The 20,579-nt window shown below is 41.3% G+C and overlaps 1 protein-coding gene across 2 annotated transcripts in view; it reads left to right on the top strand.

The window, feature by feature from the left end:
- DCDC2 (doublecortin domain containing 2) overlaps positions 1–20,579 on the top strand; it is a 225,937-nt gene that overhangs the window by 97,857 nt on the left and 107,501 nt on the right. For both annotated transcript variants that reach the window (XM_049884887.1, XM_049884884.1), the window contains exon 8: positions 5,967–6,132. In XM_049884887.1, the coding sequence (XP_049740844.1) occupies positions 5,967–6,132 (166 nt within the window). The remainder of the gene's footprint in view (positions 1–5,966; positions 6,133–20,579) is intronic.

Here is a 20,579-nt window from a genome sequence, read left to right as displayed (position 1 = left end):
GTGCCGTTTTAGCTGCAGTGGTCAGGGGAGGCCTCTTCTGGGAGGCTACATTGGAGCAGAGGAGAATAACCCCTTCCTGCAGGGCCTGGCCCATAGTAGGTCCTCACTAAAGCTTGTTCAGTGAATGTGTGGGTAGCTGGTAGTGAGCCGCCAGGGAGAATGTCTTATGTAAATAAATGCAAAGTCACAAAGTCGATTTTTAACAGAAGGATTAATTTACCCCTTTTCTTTAATTAATTGGTTCCCTGGAGAATGTAAACGTTTGATAGATCCTTAACCACTCAGTACGCAGAGGGATTGTGGGTTTGAAGGGGACTGTGGGAAGGAGAGAGCTGGCTTAAAACTTTAGGAACCACTGCCAAATCAGCAGGGAAAGCATCCCTGGGCCCGTGGTGTAAATCAAAGGGGATGGAGAACTAGATTTTTGGAAATTCATTAGAAGTCTACCTTTCCACACAGCTTGATAGGAATTGCTTTATTGCATAAAGAAGGGGGTGTGGGTGGGGGCCTGACAGAACTTAAGCAAAGAAAAAGAAACCTTCCCTGGTCTATAAAGGAGACCCCTGTGGTACTTAAGTGACTCAGTCAACAGGGTCTCCCTGGGACATCCTAGGGGTAGGGACTCCAGGTGACAAGCAGACTCAAAACAGCCCTCAGGGAATGCTTTGTGCAGAGCAGGGTGAGGCCAGAAGCCACCCCTTGTACAGGCTTACAGTGCTGGGAGAGTCACAAAACAGAAATGAGCAAATTGGGAATAATTTAAGTTAGTGAATTGTCTTAAGTTCTGTTGAGTTAAAAAAAATAAGCCCATTAATGTAAGGCTGTCCTTTGTAGCTGCGAGATGGCACCACATAGAATCAAAGCGCCCTCTAGTGTAAAGAAAAAAAAATTTTTTTAAATCAGAGAAAAATTTGAAAGGGCAAAGACTAAATTGTCTTTTGTTATTCTTACTACCATTTGGATAATGCATCATATTATCAGTAATTTATAGGATCAAATATTGTAATTGCTCAGGTTTGGTAAAAAGCAAACTAAAACAAACAACCCACCAGCCGCTCTGTGGGAGAAAGATGGGGCAATCTGCTCCAGTAAAGATTACAGCTTCGGAAACAGTTCTGCTCTGTCTTATAGGGTCGCTATGAGTCAAAATCAACTTAATGGATTTTTTAAAAAAAATCCATGTATCACAAGCCACTGTGAAGCAAGTTATACACATAGTAAGAAAAATTCTGCATACTCTAAAAACTTCATTTATCATGGGGTAAACTGAGACCCCCTAAAAAAAAAACAAACTTCTTGTTATCAAGTTGATTCTGACTCGTGCCGACTCTGTGTGCACCATAGGGTTTTCTTGGCTGTAACTGCCAGGCCTTTCTTCTGTGGTGCCCCCAGGTGGATTCAAACCGCCAACCTTTAGGTTAGTAGTCAGCACTAATTGTGCCACCCAGGGACCTTGAAAATGAGGCCACTATGGATTAAAGAAAAAAAAAAAATTTTTTTTTTTCTTACTTTCATTCATAAAGCCCACCTCAGTCAGGACCTCTTCTTGCTCACATGGTTTCCCTGTCTGCACTACTGAAATATAAAAACCATTGCCATCGAGTCAATTCCAACTCATAGTAACCCTATAGGACAGAGTAGAGCTGCCCCATAGGGTTTCCAAGGAGCACCTGGTGGATTCGAACTGCTGACCTTTTGGTTAGCAGCCAGACACTTAACCACAATGCCACTAGGGCTTAGAGCCTTCTTACTGCTTCCCTCCCTTCTAAGACCTAATTGCCACAATGTGTTGTTGTTTTGTGCCATTGAGTTGACCTCATAGGAAGTAGAACTGCCCCAGAGGGTTTCCAGGGAGCACCTGGTGGATTCAAACTGCTGACCTTATGGTTAGCAGCCAAGCTCTTAACCATTGAGCCACCAAGGCCCCTGCCGAAATGTATGCATGTGAAAACTGCTCAGTGAGGCAAACCCCTCTCAAAATTATTCTCAACTTGAATAATGTAAATATATTTGTGGTCTATGTATCTTTCATGTGCTTTTATGGTTGTGGAAGATGGGTTTACTTTATTGATGTAAGAAACCTGAGTTGGTTGGATCTTTGTGAAAAGAACCTAGAGACCTGTTAAAAAATCCAAATCTCCGTAGATAGAGGGATAATTCAAGGACTTTTGTTGCTTTGCTTGTTGGTTTGTTTGAGCCAGAGGTTTGTTATTCCTGTCAGATATGTTGATATGTATATGAGGCAAAAGGCAGGATAGTAAAGTATCACATGGGGTATAGTTTTTGTGTAGTATACCCTATAAAATTATGCTACATCTTTGATTCCTTCTACTTAGGGATAAAGTTGTAATTTGTCACTTCTGGGTTGATTGCTTCAGGAAGCCATATTATATAATAGAATAATAGGTGTTTCTAGTGCCTCGGGCTTTAAGAAGCTTCAGTGTAGTGGGAAAATCAAACTAGGGGAACCTTGGGAAAGTTAATTCCTTTATCGAAAAATAGTGACAATAATAACCCAGTAATACGTATCTATAAATAATACTTATCTATAAATTTTGTTAAATATTAGTCTTAATGTTTATTTAGCACATAAGAGGTTATCAATTATATTATTGTATTGACTGACATAGCTGTATGAGTTGGCAAAACTGCCCTATCCCTTATCATTTGTCCCCTAAATAGCAATGAATATCTATATATTTTTATATCTATAGCTAGGAGCCCCGGTGGCACAGTGATTAAGCACTCGGCTGCTAACTGAAAGCTCAGCAGTTTAAACCCGCCAGCTGCTCCACGGAACAAAGATGTGGCAATCTGCTTCCATAAAGATTACTGCTTTGGAAACCCTCTGGGGCAGTTCTACTCTGTCCCATAAGGTTGCTATGAGTTGAATTGACCAATGGCAACAGGGTTTTTTTTGGTCTATATCTGTAATTACAACTAATACTTATCTATATCTATTATCTATATCTATTATCTATATCATCTAGCTGTATCCAAGTCACATGTAGAAGCCTCAAAAAAAAAGAAGCTTCCTTCCTCCTTATCTATCTATATAATTTATTTAATTAGATTTAATTTATATAATTAAGTATATAAAATAAATATGTAACACATGAATATATAACATCTGTATTACATACTATATAAATTTATGTTCAGTTTTTTTTAAAAAAAAGGAAAAGCACTTAAATTATTTCCAATTTTCTAATTACACAGCAGTTTTCCCCTTTCACTTTAGTTTAGTTCTTACAAAGTGTCTGGTGCACAGTTGACATTCAGTAATTGATGCGTGGGTGTCCCTTACCAAAGACATGCCTTATGTCATTATTTGAAGCAACTCTTCTTTCCTGATGTTCCCAAATCACCCATTCAAGTGTCCCTGTCACAAATGCAGTAAATCAGAAGTTTCTTGTGTATTCAACATGACAGTTAATTTTTAAGATTATATTAATTATTAGGCACTCCAGGATTGGACCTCTGCTTTCTCCTTTAATACACCTGTTCTATGAGTAATACTTTCCCCAGAAAACTAAAAAACGGTATCTTCCTGAAATCCCGAATTTCTCATTCACTGGATCCCACGTTAGTCCTCACAAGTTCAACAGCATCTCTGTACTTTCTAGTAGGCCTGCCAGTTGCTTGTGAAAGGTTGCTTCTCTCATCTAAGGCTCTTAAAATTTTAGCATCTTGGGATGGATGGGGACCACTGATAAAGGACTAGCATGTGAGACCTGGCTGGTGATTTTGCCAGACAGTTTAAGGCCTTGCGAGAAAGAATCACTGAAGAAAAGAAAAAAGCTCTGGTTGCAGTTAATGCCATAATTAAATGAAAACTGTATGTTTAAAGTGCAGTTGGAATAGGAAATTAAATTACATAAAAAAGCTGTTGTATATTTGGACAAATTTTCATACCGTTAATAAATCTATGCATAATTCATTTTCTTGTAGGCTATGACAAAATAGCATAAATAACTTCACTTGTAATCCTGTGAAGTTGTCTATTCTCAATTCTTAATTGGGTAGTGGCTAAAACCATTTAAATGCTTCTGGATGATTGAATATATAAATGTTTAAAATGAGCAATTCGAATAGGCTTCTAGGCAGATTTGTTTATTTAATGTTATTACATTTATTTTCAGATGCAGATGTTGCATAAAGATTGAGACCAATATGGTATGGGCTTGGTATGATTTTTAAAAAGAAGATATTAAATCTCTGCTCTCAGAGAAAGCATTCTGATACCCATTGAGCTAATATTATATGGGAGACACTATACTACTTGTTTTCCCATTTCTTCCTCACTATAGAACTAAAGGAGCCCTGGTGGTGCGGTTATTAAGAGCTTGGCTGCTAACCAAAAGGTTGGCAGTTCCAATCACCAGCCGTTCTTTGGAAACCCTATTAGGCAATTCTACTCTGTCCTGTAGGGTCGTTATGGGTCAGAATTGACTTGATGGCAATGGGTTTGGTTTGGTTTTTTTACAGACCTAAAGGCAGGTAAGGTGCTCCTTGGAAACCCTATGGGGCATTGCATAGGGTCGCTATGAGTCAGAAACGAGTCGACAGCACTGTTTTTTTTTTTTTTTTTTTAGAGGCAGGTATATTAACCCCATTCAACTGATGAGGAAATTGAGGCTGAAAGAATTTAGGAGTTAGTTAGTTCCATAGGTGGTTAGTGGTGGAGCAGTATCTTTGACCCAGGTATTTTGGGTCTCTAAAACTTGCATTCTTTCCATGACCTACAACTGACACCTTACATACTCAGGAAAGTATGGCACCTAAGTATCTGAGAGCAAAGCCTGCTTTATTAGGAGGGAGTTTCTCGCTGCAGGAAACCCCCTGGTGGCGCAAACGGTTAAGCAGTCAGCTGCTAAACAAAAGTTGGCGGTTCAAATCCGCCATTGAAAACCCTATGGAGCACAGTTCTCTGATCCACTTGGGGTCACCATGAGTCAGAGTTGACTCCAAGACAATTGTTTTTTGCTGCAGCCGTGGCCAGGCAGTGACTGAGTATCAGCATAGCCGCTCCTTGAGTGCTTGCAGTAGCCATCACTTTAGCATCTGTTTGTGGCTCCCAGGAGCTCCGGTTGGGGCAGTGACAGAAGCCACTGAAACTCAACCTCAACCTAGTTCTGAGGCGCCCACTTTTGGCAAAGCAAGGTCTTATTACCAGAGGCTTGTGGGGAACCAGAGACAATTGTGTGATAGCCTGTGGCCACCTTGCAGGAGTAGGGGATAAGCTTGCCACACAGAGCACTTGGGGGACCAAGTACAGAGCATGTGGTCCTGGGCTGCTTGTATCTGTGTGTTGATCTGGGTTTGCAATTCATAGAGACCATGGCTGTCACCAGTCAGATGAGTTAATATTGGAGGGTCTCCTCAAGCATGGCATATGTCTGCTTGTCTGATGATGTCTATACATTCACAGCAGCAACTCACTAAGATCTTTCTAGATTAACTGACCAAACTCAGGGTTGTCAGTATTCTTCACCCAATATATACCTGCCGATTCTTCAGAAGTGTGTGGGAGTGAGAGGATGGTGAAAGCAATGGGCCTGCCATGGTGCTGCACGCAGACTGCTCTTCAACTTGCTGGCCGTGTGGGCAATCTGCTTAACCTCTCCGCCTCATTTCCTCATCTGTATAACAGGGTGTTAACTGTACTTGCCTCACAGGATTATTGTGAGGATGAAGTGAAATAATTTTCTGGAATACTTGGTACACATTAAGTGCTCAGCACTTGTCAACTATTATTTTTATTCCCCTTTCTCTGCTAGACCCTTCTTCTGCCCCTGGGAAGATAAGTTTGGTGTTAATGTATCAAAACAGGGAGTAGCAGAATCAGCACAATACATCCATCTCTCCGCCCCTGCCCCATTTAGTGCCATTCATGACAGGCCTTTAGTGGGAATCGCTTTGGGAGTTCATTAGCCACTCTAAGGATCTGATCTTTTTCCATTTAGGGAAATGACCGCCAGTCTAAGTCAACAATTGGATACAGTGACAACTCATCGCCTCAACCCCCAAAGAGGAAAGGGAAGAAGGAAGATGCTGCAAATTCAGAAAAACCCACAAAAGGGAAACAAAATGTAAAGTTAGAGAATTCACCGCAAATGCTTCCAAGCAGTGGTAAGTTTATTGCTACAGTTGTACAGCCATCTTGAGGCTGTGACACAATTTTAGTTCTCACACAGAGCCATTAATTTTCCTGGGTGCACAAAGGGTACTCTATAAGAGCTTTCGAGGAAGGAAGGCATTTTGGATATAAGAGATGCCGCTGTTTTTCATGCTCTGTCTCTTAGGTGTTGGTGTGGGGAGACCACCTGTTTCAGAATCAAATGTTTCGTGTGGCGGTCTTATAAAAAAGGTCGAATTTACCATCGTCTGCTCCTACTGATCGCACTTGATTAACATTTTTATCACCTACTATTGACATCAGTTTCCCTTATTTGTGTATCTACAGTTCATGTCCACATTCATTGTGATTTACTTTTCACACAGATCACCTTTCCTGACAAGATGTTTTACTAATACTACTGATAGTCAAGAAAACACTAAACACACACAAAACTTTACCAGTAAGCAACAACATACATACCAAAAATAGTTATGCAGTTTTTTCTTCAGTATCAGGTGAGAGGTGATACACCAGTTGCTGTCAAGTCATAGCGACCCTATAGGACAGAGCAGAACTGCCCCATAGAGTTTCCAAGGCTGTGATCTTTACGGAAATGAACTGCCACATCTTTCTCCCAGTGGGGCATAGCGCGTGACAGTGGAGTGATATGGGAGGGCAGGAAGGGCTGGTGGGAAAATAGCCCAAGGGAGTAATTGTTTCTCCTTCCTACCTGAGATCTGCTCACACAACCTGCAGTGGGACATAGTGGGGCGCCCAGGAGGAGGATGGGTGGGATGTGGTGTAGACAGAGCCCCATCTTGTCCCTAGAAGCCCCAGCTCATTTCACGGTTGTTGAGAGCAGTTACATTAGAACCAGAGCTAAGGAAGACTTCACAACTGACGAGACAGCGTGAACCTATGTGAGAATCTACAGGAAGCTGCGCAAATGATGAAAGAGTTGGAAGAAACATGCATGAGGTTAGGTTAAACGAATAGGCGAAATGAATGAGACAATTACACAAAGAGGGACCAGTTACACACGATGGAAGGGGCTTAAGTCTTGAATGATTTAAGTGATGGCGATACCTAAAAGTCAGAATCCTAGATTGTTGTCCTAGTCCTGCTATTGACTTTGGTCAAGTCACAAAACTTTTCCCAGGCTTACTATCCATCTGTAAAATGTGGGCTCATACTAAGATTTGTGTTTAAGGTTTTGCTTCTCTAAGTCTGAACACTCCTTGTCAGTCACCACGAAACAAGGGGGTCAGAGTGAAGTGCACTCATTCAGCAAATGTTTATTGAGTGCCTGTTACTTGGCAGGTAGAGTCCCTGGGTGGGGCAAATGTTAATACGCTCAGCTGCTAATCCAAAGGTAGGAGGTTCTAGTCTACCTTGAGGTGCCTTGGAAGAAAAGCCTGGCAATCTACCTCTGAAAAATCAGCCATTGAAAACCCTGGGGTCACCATGAGTCAGAGTCGGCTAGACAACAACTTTTTTTTTTTTTTTTTTAACTAATGGGTACCAATGGGGGGACAAAAAGTAACCTGGAAGAACATGCTATTTGCTGGGCGTAAAAATTAAGAGAGGCTTATTTTAATGAATACACATTAGATTGTAAAACTCCCAAGGTTATGGACTATGTCTTGCTAGCATTGTTATCCCTAACAACTGACATAAGTTTAATACATACAAGGCACTTAGAAAATGTTGAAGGCATGAATGATGGAAGTTAAAAAATATTTAAGTATCTGTAATATTAAAATCCACTCAGAAACAGGACCTGTTTTAAAGTGTTTATGAATTATTTTTGATTGAAATGCTTTTATAGAAGCCTGACTGCTTATTCTCTGTGATGCTCTTACTATCTTACGGAAATTCCTTTCCAAATCCTACTTTCAGTATATTTTCTAAAAGTTTTTAGATTTAGTATTTGACCCTCAGAATAAATCTCAGAACATAATCTTTTCAGGTGATGCCATTTGTAGAGTCTTGGCAACACCAGAGACTGCCTGAACATACCCCCCTTTTGTAGAGAAGAAACCTGTCTTAGTCATCTAGTGCTGCCATAACAGAAATACCACAAGTGGATGGCTTTAACAAAGAGAAATTTATTCTCACACTGTCTAGTAGGCTACAAGTCCAAATTCAGGGTGTCAGCTCCAGGGGAAGGCTTTCTGTCTCTGTCAGCTCTGAAGGAAGATCCTTGTCATCAGTCTTCCCTTGGTCTGGGAGCATCTCAGCACAGGAATCTCAGGTCCAAAAGACACGCTCTGCTCCTGGTGCTCGTTTCTTGGTGGTATGAGGTCCCTCTGTCTCCGCTAGCTCCCCTTTCCTTTTATCTCTTGAGAGATAAAAGGTGGTGCAGGCCACATCCCAGGGAAACTCCCTTTACATTGGATTAGGAATGTGACCTGGTAGGGGTGTTACAACCCCACCCTAATCCTCTTTAACATAAAATTGCAATCACAAAATGGAGGATAACCAGAGAATACTGGGAATCATGGCCTAACTAAGTTAATACACACATTTGGGGAGGGGGAGCGTAATTCAATCCACAACAAAATCGTCATTAAAAGTTGTTCTATCAGTATTTTTCCTTTTGTTGAAATTCACAGTTTTCAAAAACATTTGTGTCTGTGGGCATAAAAAAACAAAAACTGGTTTAACATTAAAGCAAATCATGTTTTAAAAATTCTTGGAAAAGGTAGAAGCCCTCAACTGGCCTTTCCTTGTCTTTAGAGAATCCTGTAGTTGTTTTGGACAATTGCCCATTTAAAGTGTATATTTTCTAATGAAGTTTTATCATATGCATATCATCATAGGTTTTTAACTGTTGGATCTCATTGTTGTATGGAACATCTGCCGGTGTCTTTTGAATAAAGGTTCTGGGGAATGAATTTTTTTTCCCCAGTAGGAGGCTTGTACCACTGATCTAGAAGCATATTTAAGTGTTTCTTGATAGAAAGAACATATAAGCTGGAAAATAAATGAATCTTGGCTTCCAAAAACAACTTTTCCAGGAAAAATGAAAAAACAAACAAAAACTGCTGTTCAAGTGGCTTAAACCATCACTGATACATTTAAGCAGATTAGTTTAAACCCATAAACAACAACACCAAAAAAAAAAAAACCCAGTGCCGTCAAGTGGATTCCGACTCATAGCAACCCTATAGGACAGAGTAGAACTGCCCCATAGAGGTTCCAAGGAGCACCTGGCGGATTCAAACTGCTGACCCTTTGGTTAGCAGCTGTAGCACTTAACCACTATGCCACCAGGATTTCCTATGCTATTGAAAATTGAGCTATTTTTTCTTAATGAATCTCCCTCTCTCTGCATGTCTTAGCCATAGTAATTTTCCAGATTGTCATATCAAAACTCTCTTTTTTCTTTCACGGCTGAATTCAGCCTTCATATTCATTTATTACTGAAGTTGTTTTTTAGTTTAATGGCATCTATTTGAGTAATTAGAACCAAGTGTGTGCTTTTGGATACTTCTTTCTCAAGGGGCTCTTATTCCTTAGAAAGGGAAGAGCAATAAAGATTAGAAAGAAAATGAACGTGAAGGGCATGGAGAGTCAAGATAATAAGTGAAAAACGGAAGAGTTTAGTCTTAGAGATGAAATCTATATAGTTTTTTTCTACTTAAAATATATAGTTTAATTTGGCATTAAATAAACTAATTTTATTTCAAAGGATTAAATACTAGAGTTAGTGTGAATATCTATGTTTATTTCGTGGTGTATGTTAACTGTGTGACATTTTTATTCAATGTTCTTTACCTATATACTTTTATAACTGTTCTCATCTTAATTTGAAAAAAAAAAAAAAAAAAAAAGACTTCGTAGACTATTGTCTTAGTTATCTAGTGCTGCCATAACAGAAATACCACAAGTGGATGGCCTTAACAAAGAGAAATTTATTTTCTCACAGTCTAGTAGGTTACAAGTCCAAATTCAGGGCATTGGCTGAAGGGGAAAGTTTTCTGTCTCAGTCCTTGTCCTCAACCTTCACGTGGTCGAGGAGCTTCTCAGGTGCAGGGACCCCAGGTCCAAAGGATGTGCCCTGCTCCCGGTGCTGCTTTCTTGGTGGTATGAGGTCCCCACTCCCTGCTTGCTTCCCTTTCTTTTTATCTCTTCAGAGATGAAAGTCGGTGCAGGCCACACCCCAGGGAAAATCCTTTTACATTGGATCAGGGATGTGACCTGAGCAAGAGCGTTACATCCCACCCTAATCCTTTTAACCACAGGCAGAGATTATGATTTAGAACACATAAGACAATCAAAAAATGGAGGACAACCACACATGGCCTAACCAAGTTGACACATATTTTGGGGGGACACAATTCAATCCATTACACTATCTTCCTTTTTTGTAATTAAGATTGGAGTACACGTTTTTGTCCTTTTTAATTCTGTATTCTGATATCTAATGCCATCTGCATGAGCAATGCTGAAATCAGTCTGTAGATGGCAACCTGGATCTAATTTTGTTTCCTTTTCCTTTGGCTGTTTCTCTCTGTAATAGTAAAGCTTAATAATTCAAGCAGAGCAGTGACATATTTCTTTAGGGAAACAAATCCCATTTTCTTTTGGTAGCCAAGATGTAAAATAAGATTGGTTGGTGATTGATGAAGTTGGGTGTGAAATGCATTTTTAGTGCTACATTTAAATACCAGCTTAACTGGCCAGCGCATGTTTTTGTTACACTTTACACTTCAGTTGCGGGTGCCTTGAGATGTGTTTTAGAGGCTGTTAACTAGCTACACTCTCTATTATGAGCAAAGTAGTAATGATGATTGTTTTGAAATAGCGTTTTGGGTAATTGATTATATTCATTGTTAGTTTTAGTATTTGGTGCATGGAAAAATTTAGTGATTTTTAGAACCCTCAGGGCACAGGGAGTATATTATAGAAATGTTGGAAAGACTGCAGAGAAAATACCCGGATCTCTATCGCTACAGCCTATGTTGTATTAATAATTATACTAACACTGGGTTGGATTTTTTTAACTTTTTAAAGGCAAAGTGTTAAAATGTAAGCAAAGATGGATCTCTTTCTTTTGAAGGATGTGGTTCTCTCTCTCTACATGTGCAAATGCACAAACACACCTCTGCACACACATATGCACACTCACACATCCACATGCACACACTCACGCACACATATGCACTCATGCACACACACCTGTGCACACACACGTGCACACTCACATGTCCACATGCACACATGCATGCACACACACACACGTGCCCCCACACGTGAGGACTTGTATCCTTGATGCAGTTCCCAGCTTCTTACTCCCAGTGTTGTTCCTTGATAGTTCCCAAGGAACTTGTGTGATTCAGAGTCTTGACGAATGAAAGGGAGCAGGTGCAGTGCCTGAGAAAAGATGCTTAAGTATTACAACCTTGCTTGGGTGACTGCCCTTGAGCAGCCAAGCTCTTGAATTTCCTAACAGCTGCAACCTGCACATGGCTTACCTGCACTGCCCTGAGCGTGATGCATTACTACAATCCATCCTCAGAGTCACAGAGCCAGGGGCGCATGGAAACCGGAGCCTCTTTGGTTGAGCCATGAACCACTGCTTAGGTGCTTACATGGTCTATAGTCACAAGAGACCCTGAAGATGAAACAGGAGGCGGGTTTTCCAAATGTCCGTCCTTGCTCTCCCAAGTATAACCCTCCCGGGGGTATTGTGTACTGGGAGAAAGTTTATAGGATGACATGAAGATGGTTTCATGAAGTGTGGCACTGGTTTTATTTAACAAGCTAAGGGAAGATTTATGACTCATTGGTGTCTGGTGCCAACACATTCACCCTGTAACAGGGCAATACAAGTGTCTGTTCTTTTGTTGATCATAACTTCTCTCTCAGTGGCAGTGTGTATTGTGGGATATGAATCAAATTTTATGACATCAAGTACTACTCTGATAAAAATTTGTTAAGACGAGCAGTTTTCCAAGCTCTGCTGACCCACTTTTTGTAATGATATATTGTGCAACAAAATGCTAGTACAGCAAGGGGTTTTAGTAATTTCTTGAGGGTTTATTGTGGCATCATTCAAATTCTATTAATAAAAGTTTCATAATATGAATTTTGCCATCAACTTTAGTGCTGAGAGATTGAAAACTTGCAGGCTGACTGAATACCAGTAAGATATATATCTCAGTTTGAATGGAATAAGATACTAACCCTCTTTAGAAAAGGATTGTTTTCATATCCTGCCCTCTTATACACTGTACAGAGAAGCACTGTGAGAGAATCATTCTTTGATATCAGACATAGGGTTGAGACCTCTGCAGTAAATTCTTTGGGAGTTAGTTTTTATGGAGCCCAGCAAAGGTTATGGAGATACTATTGGTTTTCAAAAGATGTTTGTGAGCTATTAAATTATACAGTATTTCCAAATCTTTGGAAGATTTTATTCTGTAAATTTATTTTAAGTAGATATTTTGATACTCACATCTCATTTTCAATAAAAATAGCCTACACGATCCTATGTAACCCATGTTGTTTCTTTCGTTGGCTGGCTTTGGGTTGGCCCCAGACTCATGGAGACCCCATACACAACAGGATCGGACCGTTGTGACCCATAGGATTTTCTTTGGCTGATTTTTGGAGGTAGATTGCCTAGCCTTTCTTCCTAGTCTGTTTTAGTTTGGGAGCTCTGCTGAAACCTGCTAAGCATCATAGCAACACACAAGCCACTAGTGACAGATGAGTGGTGGCTTCGCTTGAGGAACGTTGGCCAGGAATTGAATCCGGGTCTTCCACACAGAAGGCAAGAGTTCTACCGCTGAACCACCACTGCCCTCAGGTAATCCATAATGCATCTTAATCGCTGCATTTTACTATTGATGCCACATAATGTAGATAAAACATGGATTCACACCAACGCTGCGTTTCTGGCACAACAAAGTCTGCAACGTGATTCATCTGCTTTTCAGAAAGAAACCAAAATTGGGTTTGTTATTGTTGTTTGTTAGGAGCCCTGGTGGGACAGTGGTTAAAAGTGTTCGGCTGCTGACCGGAAAGGTCAGTGATTCGAACCCCCCAGCTGCTCCATGGAGGAAAGATGTGGCAGTCTGCTTCCGTAAAGATTGCAGTCTTGGAAACCCTATGGGGCAGTTCTGTTCTGTCCTGGTATAAATCAGAATGGACTCAACGGCAGTGGGTTTGGTTTTGGTTTTGGTGGTGGTTTGTTAGTTGGCTGTGACTCATGGTGACATTATGTTTAACAGAATGAAACATTGCCTAGTCTTGTACCATTTTCATGATCATCAATATGTTTGAGTCCATTGTTGTGGCTAATGTGTCAATCCATCTCGTTGAGGGTGTCCTTGTTTTTGCTAACTTTCTACTTTTCCAAAAATGGTGCCCTTTTCTAGTTATTGGTCCCTCCCGCTGATGTATCCAAAGGAAGGAGCTCTTACCACCCTCTATTTTTTTTTTCTCATTTTTTAAAATTATACTTCAGGTGAAGGTTTACAGAACAAACTAGTTTCTCATTAAACAGTTAGTACACAGACTGTTTTACAACATTGGTTAACAACCCCACGACATGTCAGCACTTCCCTTCTCAACCTTGGGTTCCCTATTACCAGCTTTCTTGTTCTGTCCTGCCTTCTAGTCCTTGTCCCAGGGCTGATGTGCCCCTTTAGTATCATTTCATTTTGTGGGCCTGTCCAATCTTTTGGCTGAAGGGCGAACCTCAGGAGTGACTTCATTACTGAGCTGAAAGTTGTGTCTGGGGGTCATACTCTCAGGGTTTCTCCGTCTCTGTCAGGCTAGCAAGTCTGGTCTTTCTTTTTGAGTTAGAATTTTGTTCTGCGTTTTTCTCCAGCTCTGTCTGGGGCCCTCTATTATGATCCCTGTCAGAGCAGTCAGTGGTGGTAACTGGGTACCGTCTAGTTGTACTGGACTCCATCTGGCTACCACCCTCAATTCTAAGGAGCATCCTGGTTGTATTTCTTCTGAGACAGATAAAATTGGGTCACCCTGGACATTTTAGCATGGGATCTGAGGTAAGGCACAGACTGAGGCTTGGTCAGGGAGAGGTCTATGCTGGGAATGACTGGGAGTTGCTGATCATAGGTGAGAGGCAGAAGGAAAGAGGAAGAAGTAGCCATAGAATTTATTACCCTTCCTCCCTCCCCAATCTCCTCTTTCCTCTGCCAGGCCTGGGTTGAAATCAAACCAGGGTACCAGGGGAGTGGGGGAGGGCTGTAATCCACTTTTCTGGTGTAGCTGCTCCTCAGCCATCATTCACATATAAGTGGTGATGTGTATAAACATTCACCAGAGTATTCCACATGGAGTGGCACTCAGTTAGTGTTTGCTGAGAGTGTGTGTGTGTGTGTGTGTGTGTGTGTAGGTCAAGCATGCCTATATTTTTGTGTCAATTGAGATCAAGGACTACCAGTTGCAAAGATTGAGTAATGCTACAAATTCTGTTACCTGTGCTTTAGAACATCTCAGTTGTGGATTTTAACCTGATATTTTATAAGCTTCATCTAAAAATACTCAGAAGAGATGAAGAACATTTGACTGGTTTTGGAAATGGGAGGGAAAAGAAGAGAAACCACAGTCTACCCAGAGTCAGGGGGTATGTCAATGGTTAGTGATTTCTGGAAACTCCTGCACTGACCCATCACTGGCTAAGAGGTGGATGCCGTGCGATTCGTTTGTAGGCCTATTAATGCCCATGGGTCTAGGAGGAGGCATGAGGGAGGTTTTCATGTGCGTGTCCTTTGACCTATCTTCCTTCAGTAGCGAGAATGTTGATGTATCTCAGCCGACACTGGAGCTTATCTGAGAGGTTTTGGGAAGTTCCTGTTTTTCTCCTCTTCTATACTTCAGAATTGCATGTTCGTTTGTAAAACGGGAATGACTGATTTGAGAACTTTCTGTTTTGTAGAGGGTGGAAGTTAGTTTAGGATAGTCACAGTTCAGCAGTAGAATTCTTGCCATCCATGAGAGAGACCCAGGTTCAATTCCTGGCCAGCACACCTCATGCACAGCCACCACCCATCTGTCTGTGGATGCTCGCATGTTTCTATGATGCTGAACAGGTTTCAGCAGAGCTTCCATACTAAGAGATACTAGGAAGAAAAGCCTGGTGACTACTTCCTAAAATCAGCCAGTGAAAACCCTATGGATCACAATGGTTACAATCTGCAACTGGTCATGTGGATAGTGCAGAACTAGGCAGTGTTTTGTTCCATTGTGCGTGAGGTCACCATGAGTCAGGGGCTAACTCCACAGAAGGTAATAACAACAACAGGAATTAATTATTACTGACAAGGAGTCTTTCCTTTTTTGCAGTCCTAGGTTTGATAATGGGTCTTTGCTACTCTCACACATGCCAGGCTGAGGATGAGTCTAAGCCTTCAGCATTCAGGAGTTGGGAACCTTGAAAAAGGTGGATATTTTTGAAGCTAATCTCTAGTTAATTTATCAAATGACCAGATCCAATTTTTTTTTTTTTTTTTGCAGTTACCTGAATATCTTAGGAATTAAACTGTCATAACCTGAGCCCTTTTCTATGTCTGAATTTACTTCTTCTTGTTTCATGTATCTTTAGACTTAACCTCACCTCCTTTCCTGGAACACCACCACTAACCACCAGAGATAACTCCATTTTTCCTTTTGTATACTAATTGCCTGTCACTTACACATTTTCTTTCAATGGCCAGTCAGAATTATATCTCAATGAAGAAATTTTCCTTGATGAAGTAGGAGCAGTTTTTCTTCCCCGTCCATTCCAATGACCAAACTCATTCACCAACCATAAATGCCAAGATTTGTTTGTGTTATAAGCACTGATATTTTTTTTCTTCTTGGTTTGTCATTTCCTAGGCCTCTGTATCCACTGCATCCATTTAGAAAGTAGCAGCACATTGCCAGCCAACAAGGCCATTTCTGCGTAAACGTATTTAGCACTGTGTCTGGGACAATTATTAAATACTACCTGGTATTGCAAAACCCTAGAAGCCCTGGTGATGTAATGGTTAAGAGCTATGGATGCTAAAAAAAAGGTGGGCAATCTGAATCCAGCTGACGCTCCTTGGAAACCCTATGGGCTGTTCTGCTCTGTCCTTTAGGGTCATTACGCATCAGAATCGACTCAACGGCAACGGGTTTGGTTTGGTTTGGTTACGTGGAACCGCAAGGCAGGGAAGAGATATTCCCTCACTCACATAATATGCTGGGGCGCCTTTGTAGACTGTAGCTTATTTTATATATGAATTCTATTTTTATTCTTCTCTTTTGCCCTAGTTGTTTTTGGAGTAAGGTACAACCTTTACGGCAAATCACCATGCAGCACGCCTAACACAAAGGGGTAAAGAGAAAGAGATAATATCTATAAAGTACTTTTGAACTTCTTAGGGTTAATCCGGCCCATCAAACCCCCTGCCATCCAGTCAATTCTGACTCCTAGCAACCCTACAGGACAGAGTAGAACTCCCTCATAGGGTTTCCAAGGCTGTAAATCTTTATGGAAGAAGGCTGCCACACCTTTCTCCTGCGGAGCAGCTGATAGGTTCAAATCGCTGGCCTTTTGGTTCGCAGCCGAGCGCTTTAACGACTGCACCAGCAGGTCCTCTCTTAGGGTTAAAGCTATCCATTTATTCTTATTTTATAGATTTGGATGATAATTCCAAATTGTTTCTGTGAAATTGGGCAAAGTGTCTTTCCTTTTAAAATGACATAATAAAACCACTTTTCCCAGTGTGAGCGCAGCTGAAGGCCTCTCTGTGCTCCCTTTACAAGTTAAGAGCAGTCACCTTTGGATGGATGATAGCTGCTTTTCTTCGTGTCCTTGCTTTCCTTAATAGTGAAGATGCCAGCACAAGGGATAAGGCGTTTTATAGTGGGTCCTGTGCCATGACAAGAAACAGGAACCCTCCTCCCAAATCATTGAATAAAATCCGTCAGACACCAGTGAGGCAAGCCAGCGACCTATACTGCTTCACATCTCAGGGTCATCTAGAACTTCTGGATGATCTTAGGGTGAGGGCTTGTGCCCATGGGACTTGTCACTTCCTGAAGCAGTAGTTGCCTGGGATTTTAGTAATGTTTCTTGTAATAAGAGTTCCACGCTCGTTTAGTAAATATTGGATTACAAAAGTGAAGCGGTTTTCTTTGCTGTAGGATTTCTCAGAGCTCTCAATGTGGAAATAGCCCATGCATTTTTGGACTATGAATTTCTCACTGAGGAGCATCTAGTCAGGCTATTGTCCTTTAGAGCACATTTGAGAAGTACTGATGTACACAAACAGGTAAGGTATTTCCATACGTTACTGCTTCCCTGGTGGTTGTCACAGAACCCTGGAGGCACAGTAGTTAAGCATTCGGCTGCTAACCAAAAGGTCAGCAGTTTGAAACCACCAGCTGCTTCTTAGAAACCCTATGAGGCCATTCTACTCTGTCCTATAGCGCTATTAAGAGTCAGAGTCGACTCAACAGCAACGGGTTTGGTTTTGGTTTTTGGTGGTTGTAAGGTGTATTGGTTTCCCAGGGCCTCTGTAACAAATTGCTACAAATTGGGCAACTTGGAACAACAGAAATTTATTCCCTGACAGTTCTGAAAGCTAGAAGTCCAAAATCAGGGTGTTGGTAGGGCCACGCTCTTTCTGAAAACTCTAGGATCCTTGCTTGTCTCTTCCAGCTTCAAATGGCCTTTGGCAATCTTTGGCGTTCCTTGGCTTGTAGCTGCATCTCTCTATTCTCTGCCCTGTCTTCACGTGGCCTTCTCTGTGTGTCCTCTCTTCTCATACAGCTGCGTCACTGAGGAATTGCAGCCCACCACCATCAATACATCTTTTCTTTTGGGCTCCGCAGATTGCAGACAGGAATTCTTCTATTTCCTGTCTGGTGGGATCTGGCATGGTGATGGAAAGGGGTAGAGGCCTGATAGCATTCTGTGAGCTAAAGTAGGGGAAAGACTTGGGATTTAACTTTTCACAATGTAGAATTTTATCTAATCTTCTTGTTTTGAGTAAGGTGCCTCACTTCAGCTATGCTGGTGTTCCCCGTTCTCGATCTGTTCCAAGTCAAGCTCTCCATTGCCTAAGTCGGCTAGAGGAAGAGACCTATATCTCTTAGTCTCCTATGAGATTAACTCCTACTATAAGGAGGCCTGGTGGCCTACAGCTTAATGGCTCGTCTGCTAACCGAAAGGTTGGTGGTTTGAACCCATCCAGAGGCTCTGCAGAGAAAGACCTGGCAATCTGCTTCTGTAAACATTACAGCCTAGGAAACCCTACAGGGAAGTTCTACTCTGTCACATGGGGTCTCTATAAGTCAGAATCAACTCTACAGCACCCAACAACAACAACTCCTTATATGCAACATTTCTTCCAGCCCATCTGTCTTTAGCCTCACATTGCACATTAGTCTTCAGTGGTACTTGATTCCTCCAGTTCCTGAGCATTTCCAGATTTCTGCAACATGGATTGGCCTGCTTCTTGTTGGGCTTCCCATATGTATCTCTAACATTCACCCCAGTTACAACTGAAAACTCTATTTTCAAAATTTCATTTGAAGTATTTTGTATGTTGCCATTTTTTCTTACATTCCCTTTGTCCTTCTAGATTTATGCATTCAAAATTTTCACTTTTTAATGTGGGGCTTTAGAAGAGAGAGAGAAAAAAGAAAGAGAGCTGGGATAAATCCATGTGCTCAATCTGCCATATTTAACTGGAGGTCATCCAAGAATTTTATATGCGCTATCTCACTAATGGAGCCCTGGCACCACGGTTGTTGAGAACTACAACTGCTAAGCAAAAGGTTGGCAGTTCAAATCTACCATCCCCTCCTTGGAAACCCTATGGGGCAGTTCTGCTTTGTCCTGTAGGGTTGCTTTGAGTCGGAATCGACTCGATGGCAATGGGTTTTATCTCACCAATGCACTAAGAAGAAGGTACTGTTTCCTATTCCCCCTCTACAGATGAGAAAACTAAAGAGCAGATCAGCTAAGTTACTTGCTCAATGTCCTACAGTTATTAAGTTGTAGAAGGAAATTTGAATCTAATTCTGACTCCAAATCCTGTGCTATTTATTAACTACCCTCTACTCTGCTTTATGCTTCATTTTAAATTAAATCGGCCATAAATCAAAAATAGGCAGGCCCTGGGTGGCACAAATGGTTAATTAAGCACGCCACTACTGGCTGAGATTGGCAATTTGAACCCACCCAAAGGCACCCTGGAAGACAGGCCTCAAGATCTGTTTCCAAAAGGACACAGCTTTGAAAACCCTATGGAGGACAGCTCTACTCTGAACACATGGGGTCACCATGAATTGGAATCAACTTGACCACAACTAACAACAACATAGTGAATAATAACACATAACGTTTCATATATTCAACAGGCACCATGACACGCTCTGTGGATGTAAAATGAAGAATACAGTCCTTTCTACTGAGTAAGCATCATTATATATAAAATACCACAAGGACACACTTTAGGGAAGTGTTGGGGAAGGGCAGCCTCTCTTTCATAAAGAATGCTTCATAAAGGAGGTGACATTATGGCTGGGTCTTGAAGGATGAACAGAGCATTCTCAGATGGAAAAGAGAGAGAGAATCCTGGTCAAGGAAAGAGGCTGAGTACAGGTGCGGAAGGATGGAATATTCTGAGAATGTTGAGTAAATTCATATGGCTGGAGCTTATGATAAGTGGAGAGGAGTAATGGGAGAGAAAATGGAAAAGATAATAAGCATAATAACTCTTTTTATTGATACCTACTTATAACACTTTACACATATTACCAGTTGCCATCAAGTCGATTCCCACTCATGGTGACCACATGTATGTTAGAATAGAACTGTGCTCCACAGGGTTTTCAGTGGCTGATTTTTTTAGAAGTAGATCACCAAGCCTTTCTTCTGAGGTTGCTCTTGGTTGACCTCTGATCTTTCTGTTAGCAACTGAGCATGTTAACCATTTGCCCCAGCCATGGACTCTTTACACATATTGTTGTTATTGTTGTTGCTAGGTGCCGTCAAGTCAGTTCCAACTTATAGCAACTGTATGTACAACAGAATGAAACACTGCCCAGTCCTGTGTCATCCTCACAGTTGTTGTTGTGCTTGAACCCATTGTTGCAGCCACTGTGTTAATCCATCTCATTGAGGGTCTTCCTCTTTTTTGCTGACCCTCTACTTTACCAAGCATGATGTCCTTCTCCAGGGACTGATCCCTGCTGACAACATGTTCAAAGTATGTGAGATGTAGTCTTGCCCTCCTTGCTTCTAAGGAGCATTATGGCTGTACTTTTTCCAAGACAGATTTGTTCTTCTTCTGGCAGTCCACAGAATAGTCAATATCCTTCGCCAACACTGTAACGCAAAGGCATCAATTCTTCTTTGGTCTTCTTTATTCATTGTTCTGCTTTCGCATGCATATAAGGCAATTGGAAGAAAACGTCATGGCTTGGGTCAGGCCCACTT

This window comes from Elephas maximus, chromosome 1 (genome assembly GCF_024166365.1).
Source record: "Elephas maximus indicus isolate mEleMax1 chromosome 1, mEleMax1 primary haplotype, whole genome shotgun sequence".
NCBI classification, from domain to species: domain Eukaryota; kingdom Metazoa; phylum Chordata; class Mammalia; order Proboscidea; family Elephantidae; genus Elephas; species Elephas maximus.
The sequence above is the reverse complement of the archived record's forward strand: the minus strand, read 5'-3'. Positions and strand labels throughout refer to the sequence as shown.